The 16,130-nt window shown below is 41.8% G+C and overlaps 1 protein-coding gene across 1 annotated transcript in view; it reads left to right on the forward strand.

Moving 5' to 3' along the window:
• The window catches only part of SNAPC1 (small nuclear RNA activating complex polypeptide 1), a 153,218-nt gene extending 144,480 nt beyond the window's left edge, over positions 1-8,738 (forward strand). Inside the window, exon 11 of the mRNA XM_064292565.1 lies at positions 8,601-8,738. Within this exon, the coding sequence (XP_064148635.1) occupies positions 8,601-8,650 (50 nt within the window). The 3' untranslated portion in view covers positions 8,651-8,738. The remainder of the gene's footprint in view (positions 1-8,600) is intronic.
• Positions 8,739-16,130: the final 7,392 nt, after the last annotated feature.

Below are 16,130 nucleotides of genomic sequence, written 5' to 3' on the forward strand. Positions count from 1 at the left end.
CAGCTTCCCCACTTTCTCAGGATAACCTTGAGCAAATTAGCCTTCCTAAGCCTTTATTTCCTCTTCTCATATTCCAGGCAAGAAAACATTAATAACAATCCAAACTTAAAAAGCATTCAACTTACTTGGTGAATGTGACTTTTTCTTTTCTTTTGCCTATGATTTTACTTAGCAGCTCAGGTGACGGCACATTTGACAGTGGGCTGCACTATAACTTCCCATTTCCACCCACTAGAATCCTTCCATTTCAGAGCTAAAGGGAACTCCAGTGGTTGCCCACCCCAACCTCCTCATTTTGTAGAAGAGGAAACTGAGGCCCAAAGAGGGCACTTGCTGGCGCACACACTCACGCAGCTGGTTAGCGGCAGAGCGGGAGATCCCCCATTCCTGACTCCACGTCTGCCAGCATGGGACTCCCCTCTCCTGTGTGTTCTTTCCCTTTGCCAGTCTTGTTGCTTCAACAGATCAGAACCTGGCAGCCTGAAGTGAAGGCTCCTGTGTTCCAACCCACGGCTCAGAGGAAAGCCCACTCATTTCATTAGGTTGTAGGTCCCCCAATCTTAAGTGTAGATGTTTTCCGTGTTCTAGCCGAGCATCTCCATGGAAACCGTAGAGACGGTCCTATCTACAGAAACGGTGGTTTAAAACTTGTCGGTTTTACAGAGATGCTGCTGCAGCTCAATGAGAGGTGATAAAGACAGAGGTAATTGCTGTAGAATAATACTGCTGCCAGGAAGATGATTGAACTCCCACACAGAAGGTGAACAGATGGTGTATTTATTGAAATTCATAGGCTGTGAGATGGCATAATTTAACTGATGGTTGGGCCCCCTCATTTCAGATTGAGAGAGGCCCATGGAAGAAAGAGTGCACCACTAGATGGCATGATTATCTCGGCCCCAGAGTTTGTCTTCTCACAGAAAGGGGGACCTGGATTCTGTGAAGAATCGCTTCATTTCCTAATTGGAATGAAAAACCCACCCCGTGGCTGACTAGGAAACCACGATTTTTCAAAACTTAAAATCATTTTAATTATAAAATAAATATATATCACTCAGGACTTTTACATGGAGAAAAAGCAATCAAATGACAGGGTACTGAATAATCTCTGAAGTGGTGAGGCCATGGCCTAGTGGGGGTGTCTGGACCAGAGTAGCTGTAGGCTCTAGTACTCTTCATATCATTGCCCCATTTCTCCCCTGCCCACTGCCTCTCTCCTCAGCCTCACCCACTACTTGGAGAATGGCAGAAAAACATTGGCTCTGGAAACTTCATTTAGGAAGTTGATACAGCTAATAACATTATGCCAGAGGAAGAATAAAGGAATCCATTGTGAACTGATGTGAAGATATGGAGGAAATTATAAGACAGAAAAGGTGGGTTGGTAACAAGTTAACCCCTGGTAGTTTCCTACCCTTATCTCTGTGGTCTTATTAATTAACTTATTTTGAAAAAGTTCCTCTCCTGATGGAGAAATCCTCTGGTTTCCAAATTCAGAGCACCAGCATGTTTTGTCAGTGGCTTTGTGCCCACACCTTCCGGTTTTGTGTGGGACCACTTCCTGCTTGTCCTTGAGTTTGTAAATGTACCATTCGTCCACTCAACAATATTGATTAAGTTCCTTGTTTAAGCTTTTTAATCTTTTCTATGCCTAAGTTTTCACATCTGTAAAATGGGGCTAAATACCTGTCTCATAGGGTTGTTGTAAAATGCTTAGAACAGGTTCTGACAAATAGAAAGTGCTCAATAAATGTTAGCTGTGACTTACCACCACCACCATTACCACCACTATCTACTACTATGTTACTCGTATTACTATTACTACTACTACTGTTATATTACTTCTCCTACTACTATTACTATTACATTACTACTACTACTGTGACTTTGTTTTTTTTTTTCTTTCTTTCTCCTAATAGCATAAAATAGCTAATCTTGTCAATTTAAGGTAAATTCATTCTTTTCTGGATTTTAAGGTAATATCAATTAACCTGGAAAACCCCTCCTTCCATTTTGCTTCCCCTCAGAGGGCAGGATAACCTCTGCAGGGTTTTTGTCTCTTGCAGTTAGGGCAGGTCAGTGTGGTTATGATTATCCTCCATCCTCTCTGGAGTACCTTGTCTTTATTGCAGTTTGCCCTTTGGCCTCTATTTTCACACATCTCTGAGGTCTGGGTTGTCTTCTTCTGAGCCATTTTGTGGGCCTGGTAGGGGTGGGGAATGGGGTGGGCAGACACAAAGGAAACCTTTTCGATGTTCTCTGTCTTCCTGCTGGATGTGGGGGCTTTGCGAGGCTGAGCTCAGGCTTCTTGCCCAAGGAAGTCACTCACTGATTGCTGCAGGGACCAACCAGGACCAAGGGTCTCCCTACAAGGGTGGCAGGTCTTTGGAATATGTGCTGGTAAGTAAGGCACTGTTGTGAATTGAACTGGGTTCCCCCAAAATATGTCTTGTAAATCCTAACCTCTATACCAGTGGATGTAATTCCATTTGGGAAAATGGTTTTCTTTGTTATGTTAACTATCACTTTTGAGATATAAAAAGAGCAGATTAGGCCCAGAAGAGGACGTATAGGTAGGGGAAGATAGATGCCACACCACATGAAGATCGCCAAGGAACCAAGGAACAGAAGCTGCAAGAGACAAAGATTTTCCCTCAGAGCGGACAAGGAGAGAGAGCCTTCCACCAGAGCCGGTGCCCTGAATTCAGACTTGTAGTCTCCTAAATGTGAGAAAATAAATTTGTTTGTTGAAGCCACTGGTTTGTGGGATTTCTGTTGGAGCAGTGCTAAGAAGCTAAGACAGGCCCAGCTCCGCACCCTCCTCCCCATCCTGGGGTCCGCATACTTAAGAGAGGTTTTAGCAAGTAATTCACAACTTTGTCTTGGCTGCCCTCCCCACCAGCAGAAATATAGCACCCTCCACATTTTATTCTTTTGTGTGTGTTTGGGGGAGGGGAGGGAGCTGGGGAGGGTGTTGGGAGGAGGGTAGGGGGTTCTTCGTTCAGCAGTGCCTCAAGTCATAGCATATAGGTGACCAGTGAGGGCTCAAGTATATGGTCAACCATGAAGTAAGTTGCTCCTTAACAGTCGTTAACGAAGTCCCTCATTATGCTTCATTTACCAATTCTGAATGAAAATGGGTGTTGGGATAAGGCTAGAATGAATACATGAAAATTTGGGGATTATAGACCATATGAAGAAATGCAATTCCTTTGATTGAGTACAGGCCCACGCAACATAGACCAATAAAATGCTGCCAAATAGGGATCCTGTCACATTTCTTTAAAAGAATAAACAAGTTCCTATGTATACACTTTATCCTTGAAAATTGTTTTGTGCAGTTTAGATGATCATATAATTTTGCATTATTTTATAAAGAGGTATGTAAACTCTAGTCCCCTCCTCCCATACATAGATTAAAAAAAAAAGACAGATTGATAAAATTTTCTTCATGTATTATTTGGGGCCAGAATTAGTTTGTTAGAATTTACCAAACAGTTGCTGTTGAGTTGATTCCGACTCATGGTGACACCGTGTGTGTCAGAATAGAACTGAGCTCCACAGGGTTTTCAAGGCTAATTTTTCTGAAGTAGATTGCTAGGCCTCTCTTCTGAGGTGCCTTTGGGTAGACTTGAACCTCCAACCTTTTGGTTACGAACCAAGCATGTTAACCATTTGTACCACCTAGAGACTCCTGTTGGAACTTAGATATGTCCTATTAGATTATGATGGTGTAAGTCAGAGAACAGCAAACTACAGCTTGTAAGCCAAATCCACCCACTGCCTACTTTGTATGCCCTGTGAGCTAAGAATACTTTTTACAGTTTTACATAGTTGGGAAAAAAAAGAATATTTCACATACATGAAAATTACATGAAATTCAAATTTCAGCATTGTAAATAAAGTTTTATTGGAACATGGCCATGTTCATTCATTTATGTATTGTCTATGTCTGCTTTCATGCTCCAGTGGCAGAGTTGAGTATTTGCAACAGAGACTGTGTGGCCTATAAAGCCAAAAGTATTTATTAGCTGGCCCTTTAGAGAAAATTTTTGCTGAACCCTGGTCTAGGATATGGCTGTGACATGAAGAAGAGTTTAAGGAGAATATTCTGTTTAGAATTTTTTTACACTGTCTGCAGGTAAGAGCAAAACAGCCACACTGTGGAGGCGTTGGTCTTAAGGAAAGCAGGCAGGAGGAGTTGTGCCTTCACCAAGCAGTGCATGGTGTTTGTGTCAGTTCCACCCCTCATCTTAAGCCTGCTATCATCTTATGCCACCTGCATAACCTGATTTGCATCTTAAATGACTATCCAGCTACCACTTGGACTTTTTTTTCAGAATAAGGAGAATAGCTTTTATGAAGCCATCTGTAGATAACAAATAGCAGCTAACAGTCCTGGAATATGTGATTGAGGAGCTAGCGTACAGCAAAGGAGTGAAACAGCTGATTTGCTCCCCAAGTCAAGAAGCTACTAAAGCTAATTCAGTACTCACAAGATAAGGGAGGCAGGCGGAAATCATCTGAGAATAAAGGGAAAATAAAAGCCATTTGAGACCCACAGGCGCACTTGGATCAGGGATGGAGCCGGAGCTTATCACATCCTCTCATCCTAAATCCCCTGCCCTCTGTAACTCCCAGGGTCTTTTCTCCTTCCAGGGCCGGGCAGACTTTGCTTGCAAGTCATGGAATTCTACCTCTCACGGGGCTACACAGGAATTTTTCCTGTAGATACTCAAATCAGAGGATTTCAACATCTGAACCCAAGTCCCAGTTTAACTGGGCTTCACTTAAAGATGCCAGAGGTTAATGATTGGATCAACCTGCTTGTTCTTTTCTTTTCCTCCCTAACAATCCCTACCTGCCATTTCTCCCCAGGGGAATTGCCAGAAGCAAATTGTAGAAAATGTGGCACTTAGCTTCTACATGAAAAACAGAAGAGTAAAACAAAGATCGAAGAAGGAAATGGGATGAGTCAAAACAATTTTCTATAATTCAGTCCATCCAGCTTACCCTACTCCCAAGTTCTCCTCCTTGAGTAGATAAAGACCCTCTAACCAGGAAAAAAGAGGAGAGATAGAGAAAAAGCAAGAGAGGCCTCTGTGTGTGTGTGTTTTCTGCTTTCCTTGCTCTCCACCCTCTAGCTGAATCCTGGGGTCATAGGGACACAATAGAAAACCCCGCTACCCCAAGTGATTTAGGAATATGAGAGTGGAGAGGATCCATGGTTGAGGTTTCAAGGAGATGGCAGAATTTCCATTACCATTATCATACAGTGATACAGTATAGTAGAACCAACATCTGGGTGTGCCCACGCTAGAGAAAGCCCCAAAGATCCCTGCAGATACACAACGATACTGCAGGCCGTCCACAAGTTCCTGTGGCTCCCTGCTGTAGGGCACAGACATTAGCGGAGAGTGTGCATTGTTCAGCCAGCATAAGGGGATATGTGTTAGAAAGCTGGGGCATGAACAGTCTCTGCCCATGGTGTGCCAACATCTCAGTGAATCACCGGTTCCAAGGAGCCCTTTGAGGAAGCACCACGTCGAGTTATTTCCTGAGACGATGAGTTATATCCTGAGAAGACCAGCACAAGAAATAGACATAGGCCACAGGCACATGTTCCTGCCCCAGCTACCACAGCCTTAAGTGTAAAACTCTCAGGAATTTAGGGACAATTCCAGAGAGAAGAGGGACAGAGGGGAAACTTTTCTATTTAACCTAATTTTATTTTTCATTCGGGAAAGACTAGGGCTCAAAGTCAGAAATTAAATTGAGTTACAGGAAATAAAGTTATGTTTCTTGTACACCAGAATTTGTGATGATAAAATCTGTACTGTCACATTTACTACATGCCAGGTATCATACTAAATGATTTTCATGCATTTTCTCACTTAATTCTTTTAATAAATTTGTGAGACAGGTATTACCAGTCCCATTCTACAGAGGAAACTAAGGCTTACAAAGGTGCATTGAATGGCATAAGGTCACTTAGTTAGAAGGGTTGGAACTAGGGTTTTGACCCAGGCAGCATGACTACGGAGTCTTACCCACTCTGTGTGCCCTAATACTTGATGGTCAGACCTAGCCAAGATAAAAGCAAAACCAAAAAACCCACTGCCGTCGAGCCAGTTCTAACTCACAGTGACCCTATAGGGCAGGGTGGAACTGCCCCACAGGGTTTACAAGGCTGTAAACCTTTATGGAAGCAGATTGGCACATCTTTCTCTTGTGGAGTGGCTGGTGGGTTTGAACCACTGACCTTTCAGTTAGCAGTTGAGCTCTTAACCACTGTGCCATCAGGGCTCCTTAGCTAAGATAGGCTATTGAAATTGACTTTGCCCTTAGCTTTCAGTGAAGCAAACTTTTTCTTTGGCAATTAAACCTTTCTATGTCTCTTTTCATGAGCCAGGTGCTCTGGTAGGCATGGAATACAAAGATAAATACTATTCACTTTCCTCTAAGGATGTAACAATCTGCCTACATTTGTTCCTAATACATGGAAGGTACTCAGTATGAGATGGTCTAGCGAATCAATTTAAAAGGTGTAAAGCATCAGTAGGGAAAGGATGTCTTTGTCTAATTTCAGGTGAAGCAGCAAGAACATTGCCACCATGGTCATGGAAATAGAATTTGAAAGAATCAGAACTGATTCTGGTAGAAATATAGATTTGACTGCAAAATTGTCTGTGCCTTATGCAGTACCAGGAGGTTTGTTGGTTGGAAACCTAGTTGAACAAAGCCCTAGCGAGCAATTGGGCTCAGAGCAGAGAGGTAGATGGGCTGGTGTGATCTGAGAAAATTCGTTTATTCTTAACATCAGTGGCAAGGTACTGATGAGGGAAATCAGAATCAGTAAGTCTCACAGGGTAGATCTGTACTCAGAAGGGTGAGTTCATTTCCAGAAATGGCACCCTTTTCTTGGCATCCATGAAACTAAAAACTGAATTAATAAAATGATTGACTTAGAAAGGAGATCTAGGTCATATTACAACTTTTGTTATCATGTATCATACAGGACATACAGGTAGGCTTCAGGTTTCTGTAAGAGAAAGAAGAGCGAGCTGGTTCCATCATCATACCTTTGGCAGACCACAGGTAGTGATTTTGGTTGCTAGGCAATGAGTTTCATCTTCCAACTCTTTGTTTTCTTGTTTGTATCTCTTTTCTGAAAGCAAATGGTCAGGAAGGCCCATTCGCTGAATAGGTATTAGATGTATCAGCTAGGGATCTCTGGTGGTTAGCAACAGAAATTGGCTCTGGTTAATTTAAATCAAAAGAGAATTTACTGAAACAATATAGAAGAGTTGACAGGATGGAAGAGAAGGCCCAAAAAAGGCAAGAACCAGCCCTGAAGGTCTTGAGACAGGAATTGCTCAACAGTCCGCTGGAAACACTGTTGCTGGAGTTAGTTAATTCCAGTCTTATTCAGTCTTTTTATCTCTGTTCTCAGGATTCCATTCCAGGGAGGGAGTGTTTGTTTGGTTTACTCTGGACTGTGTACTCACCCCTTGCCTCAAAGGCAAGGCCTCTTGATTTAAGTCTCAGAAAATTGACCTAATGAGAAGAGGTAATTCCTCAAAAGGAAGGTAGAGTGGATACCAGCTAGCCACATAAAGCACCTTGGTCAGAGGGCTCAGCTTCCCTGAGCTCTGTTGACTGTGTCAAGCTCCTTGGCATGGCATTGAAAGACTTTTGTGATCTTGCCCTTCCATCTCTCTCTGGATCTACCAGAGCTCCTCCTTGTGATTCCGCCACATTCAGCTTAATCCGACCTAACTTGCCCTTTCTGACCTGTGTGTCTTTGCTCTATCAGCTGCCATATCTGCTCTTTGAAATGTTTGTCCTGCATAATCTAGGCCAAACATAACCTCCTTAGTGAAGCTTTTTTCTGGTTCTCTTCAGCAGGAACTAATCTCTTCCTTTGTGTGCTGTCATAAAACTTTTTGTGTTTCGAAATGTTCTTATAATCTTCAGTTGCTGGCCCAAGAATTCCTTGTGTACAGAGGGCTGCTGCTCTAGCAAACAAAGCACTTAATATGTGCCAAGCCCTTGCCTAAGGATTTTCTCTATATTAACTCATTTAATTCTCCCGAATGACCTATGCTGCTATTATCTCCATGTTTCAGGTAATGAAACTGGCAAGGGACTTTAACTTGTCTAAGATCAGACAGCTGGTAAACTGCTGAGACAAAATTCCACGTTCTGGCTGCAGAGTCCATGCTCTTAACCAGACTTGGCTGTCTTTTATGTCTCCTACATCCTCCATACCCATCAGACATTTTTGTCCTAACTCTTAACTGTTAATGACTTTGTTTCTTCTCCTCTTTCCTCACTGCCATGCTTTAGTTGAGACCTTCATGATCTGTTTGAGGAGTGTAGTAACTGGCTTCCATTCTTTAAGTTTATTCACCACGCTGCTGCCAGAGATTTCTTACCAAAAAATTAAACAAGATCATGTCATTCATCTGCTTATAATTGTTTAAAGAGTTCCTAATACCTGCAAAAAAAAAAAATTTTTTTTCTTTTTTTTTTTTTAATACCTGCACTGTGGCAACCCTGGATGATGCAAACAATTTGCACTTGACTTCTGTCCTAAGGGTTGGCAGTTGAAACCACCCAGCGGTGCCAAGGCAGAAAGGCCTACTGATCTGCTGCAGTACAGATCACAACGAAGAAAACCCCAGGGAGCAGTTCTCTGTAACACGTGGTGTCATCAAGAGTCAGAAAGAACTCAACAGCAACAGGTTTGGTTTTTTTGGTTTTATTACCTACAGTGCTGAGATAATTTGGCTCTAACTTTACTTTCCAGTTGCGTCGTCCACAACTTCCAGTCCCTCTTCACCTCTCCACCTCCATATATCTTCTACTTTACCATCTAAGCAAGTGTTTATGGCATACTAAGTGCTTTATAATTTGGCAGCTTCATCAAAGTACTTGCCAATCTCCCAACAGGCCATATATTTCACCCTTGGCACAGCGTAAAATGACCTTTTATGTCTTGACTTTTCCCATGTGCCTGGTAAAACTCCTGTTAATATTCCAAGGTCCTAAGCAAATAGCATCTCCTGTGGGAAGCCTTCCCCACGCTTCGCAGACAGAGTAAAGGCATTTCCCCCTGTAAGTTTCCATCATAGTTTACGTTTAGCTTGTTATAACACATACCTGGCTATTGTGTAGCCTTTTGTAGATGTGTGGTCTCCCTGACTAGACTGTACATCACACCTTATCCATCCTGTGCCACTTGCTCTGTTCTATAGTGGGTCGTTGTTAAAAGTATGGTATTTATCACCCCCAATGAGATGGTAAAGAACAGGAGTTATATTTTCTTCATTAGATTATGGATGAGGCAAAAGGCGGATTAGAATTTCTTTTCACTCTCAGTAAATTCCATTAGAGCAGTGACCCTGCCTGTTTGGTTGACTGACATATCCCTAGTGCTTAGACTGTGCCTAGCAGAGGGTAGATGCTTGTTTATTAAATATTTATTTTTTTCAGTGAAATGGAAACTGTTGAATGAGTAGATTAAGATTATAGGAAGTAAATTTTAGATAATTTTAGGAACAGATTACATGGAATAAATTACAGATAATTTTAGAAACACTTTATTGGTCTTTGCCCCAGCCAGAACTTTGATGTAGTTGTTTAGATAAATACGGCAGTCACCGAATCACAAATGAGTTACATTCCCTAAATCTGTTTTTAAGTCAAATTTGTAGGTAAATTGGAAGAGTTTGGTTTGTATCTAACGTCAGTTGGTCAAAAGTTTGTCTTAGTGTATAGTTTATAGTGTACCTTTCTGTGCATAAAAAAATTAAAGAGACACTTCCAGATACACTAAGACACCTTTAACATAATACAGTAGTAATAATAACATTTTGATGTGCATTGCAATGTAGCACCTGTTATTACGAACCATTGTATGTACCTCGAAATCTTTAATAGCCTTTTTGGGGGTTGGTTCATAACTACCAGTTGTACATAAGTTGGATATTCATAACCTGGGGATTGCCTGTACACAAGTCTTAGCAAGTAATGCTGCTTCTCACTAGCTACCAGCCAGAGAGGAAGAGCCTGGTGTAAATGCATCCACTTCTGGGGTGCTGAAAACCCAGTGCTGTCGAGTCGATTCCGACTCATAGTGACCCTATAGGACAGCATAGAACTGCCCTGTAGGGTTTCCAAGGAGCGCCTGGCGAATTTGAACTGCTGACCCTTTGGTTAGCAGCCGCAGCACTTAACCACTACACCACCAGGGTGCTCAAGGCATTGGAATTTGGAGAGTCTTGCTTGTGTCTGAGGACAAAAGACTTTTTCTTTTTTCTTTTTTTTATATAGGCATGCATCCCCTGAAGACTCTGAGCTTCTTCATTCCCTTCAGGAGTATCGACAATATGGGAAGTTTTGCCAACGATTCCTGGGAGAATCTGACCCTGCTTTTTATTCTATTCCTGTAAACTCCCAGTCATAGAAGACTGAAACTTGATTTTGCTTCTGCATACTGCCCAAACTGGACATCTGGCCTAATCCTAGCCCTCAGTCTGACATTAACTGATAAATGCCTAGCACCACGGGGACTGCCCGTCACTGGCTTTTCCCCAGGTCTCCCATTTCTGTGGAGTTTGCACTTTGGATGCTGTGCCCCATTTTGGGCTTGATGAAGGACTATGAACTCTGAGGAAGTCAAACTTTGCATTGTTCCCTCACTTTCCTGCCTTCTCACTGGACCCCTTTTCCTTAAGTGTGTGGTTGGCTTCCACACATCCAGCATGCCACAGAGGGCACAGTGCCAATTTTCTTTTAGGGTTCCTTGTGAGCAGCTCAAGATAACGTGAAAGGCAAATCCGGGATTCCTTGTACCTTGGAGGTGATATAGAGTCAGTTTTTACGTTTCCAGGACCTAATGGGGCTTGCATGTGTTAATGACTTCATGTTTAGATCAAACTTTTATGAATAGCTTTGAATGCTGGCTTTCCTCAGCTTGAGTTTCTAGTCTTAGAAATGGTGTATGCGGAGCTAATTTTTGTCTCTGGATTAAGCAGCTGCTTAACCTCCTCGCAGAGAGGACGCACACAGCAGATGATGACCTGTTGGAGTATGGGCTCTTTTCTGTTTCCTGTGTGGTCATTTGAATGACTGGCATCATGGAACCATACTTATAACAATTTGGGGCCAAGAGGAGCTCCCAAAGACAGAGAAAATCTGTGTGCCCTTTGAGTGCCAACTTTGAGTGCCAACTTTGTGCCCACCGAAGTGCTGGCGCACTAGCAGGCAGAACGAGTCAAAGCTTTGGGAATCCTCATCTACATACTGCATTCTTCTCATTGGCCTCTAAAGGTGGATTGGCTGAGGCTTTGGCCCACTTTTGTCACATATATGTATGAATCTTCCCTTTGTCTTTTTGCTTCCCTAGATCTCATTACTATAATTAGCAGCTCCTAGTCATAATTCACCTGAACCTGCATGGACCACTGGGAGGTTAGAATCACAGCAATTATTAAAAGAGGAAGATCATTAAAATTTACTCAAAGGAGGCAAAGGGATAATCATGAACACATTTTCTTAGATGGTCTAAAACTTGTGAAGCCATCTAACTGCTTCTATTACAGCTGGGGTCAAAGTATTAGTATCATGTATTTGCTTATCACCCACTTCAAAAACCTCTCCTGAAATTTCTTCCTTACTCCTTCAACACCCTAACATTGAGGACCTGCCCGCCCTGATGTACCCATAGGGCCATAAAGATGAGTGAAATCCAGTACTATTCTCAGGTGCCTGAAATTCCATCTAAATCATTCCTTTAAAGTTTTTATTTCTTCTAACAAGTCTTCTTGGGGAAGCTTTAAGCTATTATCAAATATTAACACCTTTGCGTGAATGAGTGTTGTGGTAGAAATGGTAGCTGTCCTCCAAAGATTCATACTCTTTCTTTAGAATGTAGATTTGTTACTGAGAAGTGCTGCTTAGGAGAAACTGCGTTTTCCAGCCCTTTTTGCATCTAGTTGGGACCATATGGAGGAGCCCTGGTGGTATAGTGGTTAAGCATTCAGCTGCTAACGGAGTGGTGGGCTATTTTGAACCCACCAGCCACACCTGTTAACCATTACGCCACCAGGGTTTCCAAGCAATGGGCTACAAAAGACTACTTAATAATTCTTGTTAGGACTGTGTAATGATCGTAGCGTATTGGTTGAAACGGACTTCTGAGTTAACATTTAAGATTCCTCTCCCACTCTTCAGCTTTCTTAGTAGAAAGGTTTCCTTCTGTTATTTTTATGGTCCAGAGCAAATATTTGTAAGTCATCTTTTGTGTACACAGTACCATCCTAAGCATTAGAACACAAATGTTTTAAATTCCTCTCACCCCTAGCTCACATGTTAAAATTTCAAATTTATGTAAATAAGCAATCGCACTTAAGTAACTCAGGATGTAACATTCATCCATTCATCCACTTGCCTACCTGCCCACTCACCCACCTACCCATCCATCTGTCCGTCATCCATCCGTCCATCCAGCCAACCATCTGTAACTCGTACTTACCGTCTATTATACGCCAGGGACTCCGTGAGGTCCCAAGAACACAGTGATAAATGAGACATAGCCTCTCTGTTCTCATTAGAAACTGTTTTTGAAATGAGTTAGTATTTTATGTGCCTATCATCTATACCCTATGCTAGAAGCTGCAGTAGACATTGAAGGGCACAGAATCCCTGCTCTAAAAAAGGCTGGTTGAGGCAAAGGCAGGCCTGATAACCCTTTTTTTTCTTACAACTAACAAAACTGCACTAATGGTGAGGTGAACTGAACAGAGTAACTCAGTTCCCTCAATAGTCACTTGGTTCCTGGAAACTTGAATCCAAGGGCATCTTACAAATGGCTTTTCAATATCTGATAATTTTATTCTTGGTTATAGCTGCTTTGAGTGTTTTCAGTAAAACACCTGCTTGTGTTTTCTGAGTGAGATCTGTCCATTAACTAGAGATTAAGTTTTTATGATTATCAGTGAAAATTTAATTCATTTAAGTGAAATTTGCATTAATTATCTTTTTGCCACATAATAAATTATCCCGCAAGTTAGCAGTTTAAAACAATAAACATTATCTCGTAGCTTCTGAAGTAAGGAACCTAGGAGCTACTTAGCTGAGTGGTTTTGGGGTCAGAGTTTCTTGTAAGGTCTCAGTAAAATGTCAGCTGGGGCTGCAGTCATCTGAACACTTGACTGGGACTAGAGGATCTAGTTCCGAGAAGGCCTACTTATGTGGCTCTGGGCTGGAATCCACAATTCCTTACCACATGGGCCTCTCCATAAAGCTTAAGAGATGGCTATCTTTCCCCAGAGTGTTTGATTCAAAAGTGAAAGCGAGGCAGAAGCCACAATATCCTTTATATCCTAGCCTCAGAAGTGACATATCATCACTGTTTCCACAGTCTGTAGGTCACACAGATACAGTATGGGGAGAGACTACAGAAGGGCGCGAATACCAGGACGCAGGAATCACTGGGGCCATCCTGAAGGCTGGCTGGCTACCATGGTATCCTTTCCCAACAACTTTTTTATTCACCCTTAGAAATACCACTTTAATCAAATGAGCATATGACTATGTTCCTACAAAGAGATGTAGGCAGTCTTAGGGCTTTTAGGGATATACACAGAGAATGTAAAATATGAGCAATTCCTCTTATACATAGCTGTACAGCTTTGATTTTGTAGCCTCGTTCTTCCAAAGAAACCAAAACCAGCTGACCTGCACTTGGCTTTGACTCCTGGTGATGCCATGGGTGTCAGGGCAGAACTGTGGTCCGTAGGGTTTTCGATGGACGATTTTTCAGAAGATCACAGGTCTTTCTTCTGAGGTGTCCGAGTGGACTCAAACTTTGAAGCTTTCAGTTAACTGAGTGGGTTAATTGTTTGTATCACACAACGACTCCCCCTTTTTTTGAATACTGTTATGGCTTTGCAACCTTAAGACTTTGTTGATCCTTGACGTGAGTCCCATTGTTTCACAGTTCTCTCATAAGTCAGGTGGTGGCAGACCTTTGTAAACTGAGTCTAGTGTTCAGCCTTTGAAGGCCGCTGCTTACCTGCCTTTTCTTTCTTCCTAAAGTCTTCATCAGCATGCTAACTGCAGGGTGATTTGCTGCACCAGGTTTAGCTGCTCGGTAAAGTCTTAAGGCGTTCCTTTAATTTGAAACCTGATGAAGACAACAAGTCCAAACTGACAAGGATTGAACATATGGCCTGGATTAAGTCAGTGATTCATAAACATGGCTAATCATAAGAATCACCTGCTGCTTGTTAGAAATCAGAATTCACAGTGTGTCCCAGACCTATTGAATCAGAGTCTTCTGAAGAGAGGCCTGTGTTTTTAAAAAGCACTTCAGGTAATTTTTAGCTCCCATATGATTAGAAAATACTGGGTTAGATTACAGTGGAGACAGCCACATGAACATCTAACTTTTTAGAATTCAAATATTAGTGCTTGGCAATTTAAAATGAGAGAGAGAGAGGAGAACAATTTTAACAAGGAGGCAGTTTGGCCTCCTGATTTCTCTCAGTGAACAATTACTCTGAAGTGAAGGGCATGGGAGGCGTGGGCATTCTACTTTCTCCCAGTCTGGGCTCCTTGGTGCCTTCAGGGCTGTGATTCCCTTCCTTGAATGAAAATCTAATGCTTAAAGATACAGGTTTTTTTTTTTTTTTTTTAAGTATTTCTAAAACTCAAACCAGCTTCTGCACCTGGTACTCAACCAAGAAGCAGCAACCCATTTCAAATGCTGGAGAAAAACTGAGCCATACTGGATATTTTTGAGAGTACTTTCAGAATAATACAAGGGATTTTCAAGGTAATTTAGAGCATATGTAATTTCTACTCTGTATAGATCTTACAACCTGGCAAGAGATACTATTCTGTTGTCTACACAGTATATACTACTTATTTAGTATCTTGTGGCTACTGTAACAAATTACTACAACCCGGGTGGATTAAAACAACAGAAATTTATTTTCTCAAAATTCTGGAGCCCAGAAGTTGGAAATCAAGGTATCAGTAGGGCTATGCTCTCTCCAAAGGCTCTAGGGAGAATCCTTTTTTTTTTTTTTTTAGTTTCTGGTAGCTCCAGATGTTCTTCGGCTTGTGGCTGCATAACTCCAATCTCTGCCTCCAACTTCACATGGCCTTCTCGTCTTGTCCATGTTTCTATCTGCTGTGTTTTTCTTACAGGGACACTTGCCATTGGATTTAGGGCCCACCCAGATAATACATGATGATCTCAAGGTCCTAATCATATCTGTGAAGACCCTTTTGCCAAATAAGGTCACATTCACAGGTTCTAGGAATCAGGACGTGGACATAACATTCATGCTACTACCCTATTGTACTGTAAGAATGAAAGTATGTATAACTCATTACATCTGGAGTTAACTATCAGTTCTTCTTTATCAAAGTATTTCTGGAGCTTTTATATCGTGAATGGCTAAGGCAGCATTTTGAGATGTTCTTGGTCTTGCTCATACCTGTGTCTTTTTTCCTTCTAAGCTGCCTCTGTGTCATTCACTGATGTACCTTGTCCATTTCCTCACTCCATGCTGAACAATGAATCAGACTGGTTTCGTTCTTTTTTGATACAGTGGTTCTTATACAGAGTCCTCAGTTTCTCTAAGTTTAGTCTTAACGAACAGAATATTTCTGCCCCAAATTTGACAACTATATTTCCATTATGATAGCTATCTCTATTCCTACTTGCTATCGTGCATATCCATATAAATACTGGCACTCCAACTCTGTTATTTTTGCAGACATGAAAACATATTATCTTAATACTTTTTGCAAAATGTCCTCGGTCTCTAAATGTGTTCCAACCCTCGCAGCTAGCTTTGCTGAGGTGAAGTAATAAACCTCCATTAGAGTACTGAATGGCTCTCCACCATTTCTCAGAAACTGTTTTCCTGTGTTTGTTTTCTGTATTTCATTATCAGATGTTACTCGAAGCTGCCACTTATGCTTTCGCAACCACATGCTGTTTGACTGCGATTTCGCTGTTGAACAGTTTCTTGCCTAATTATTAGCTGTGCACTTTCACCCACCTGAACTTTTCAGAGTGAAATTTGTAAGGTATTCCCTCTGACAGA

Source organism: Loxodonta africana, chromosome 10, assembly GCF_030014295.1.
Source record: "Loxodonta africana isolate mLoxAfr1 chromosome 10, mLoxAfr1.hap2, whole genome shotgun sequence".
Taxonomy (NCBI): domain Eukaryota; kingdom Metazoa; phylum Chordata; class Mammalia; order Proboscidea; family Elephantidae; genus Loxodonta; species Loxodonta africana.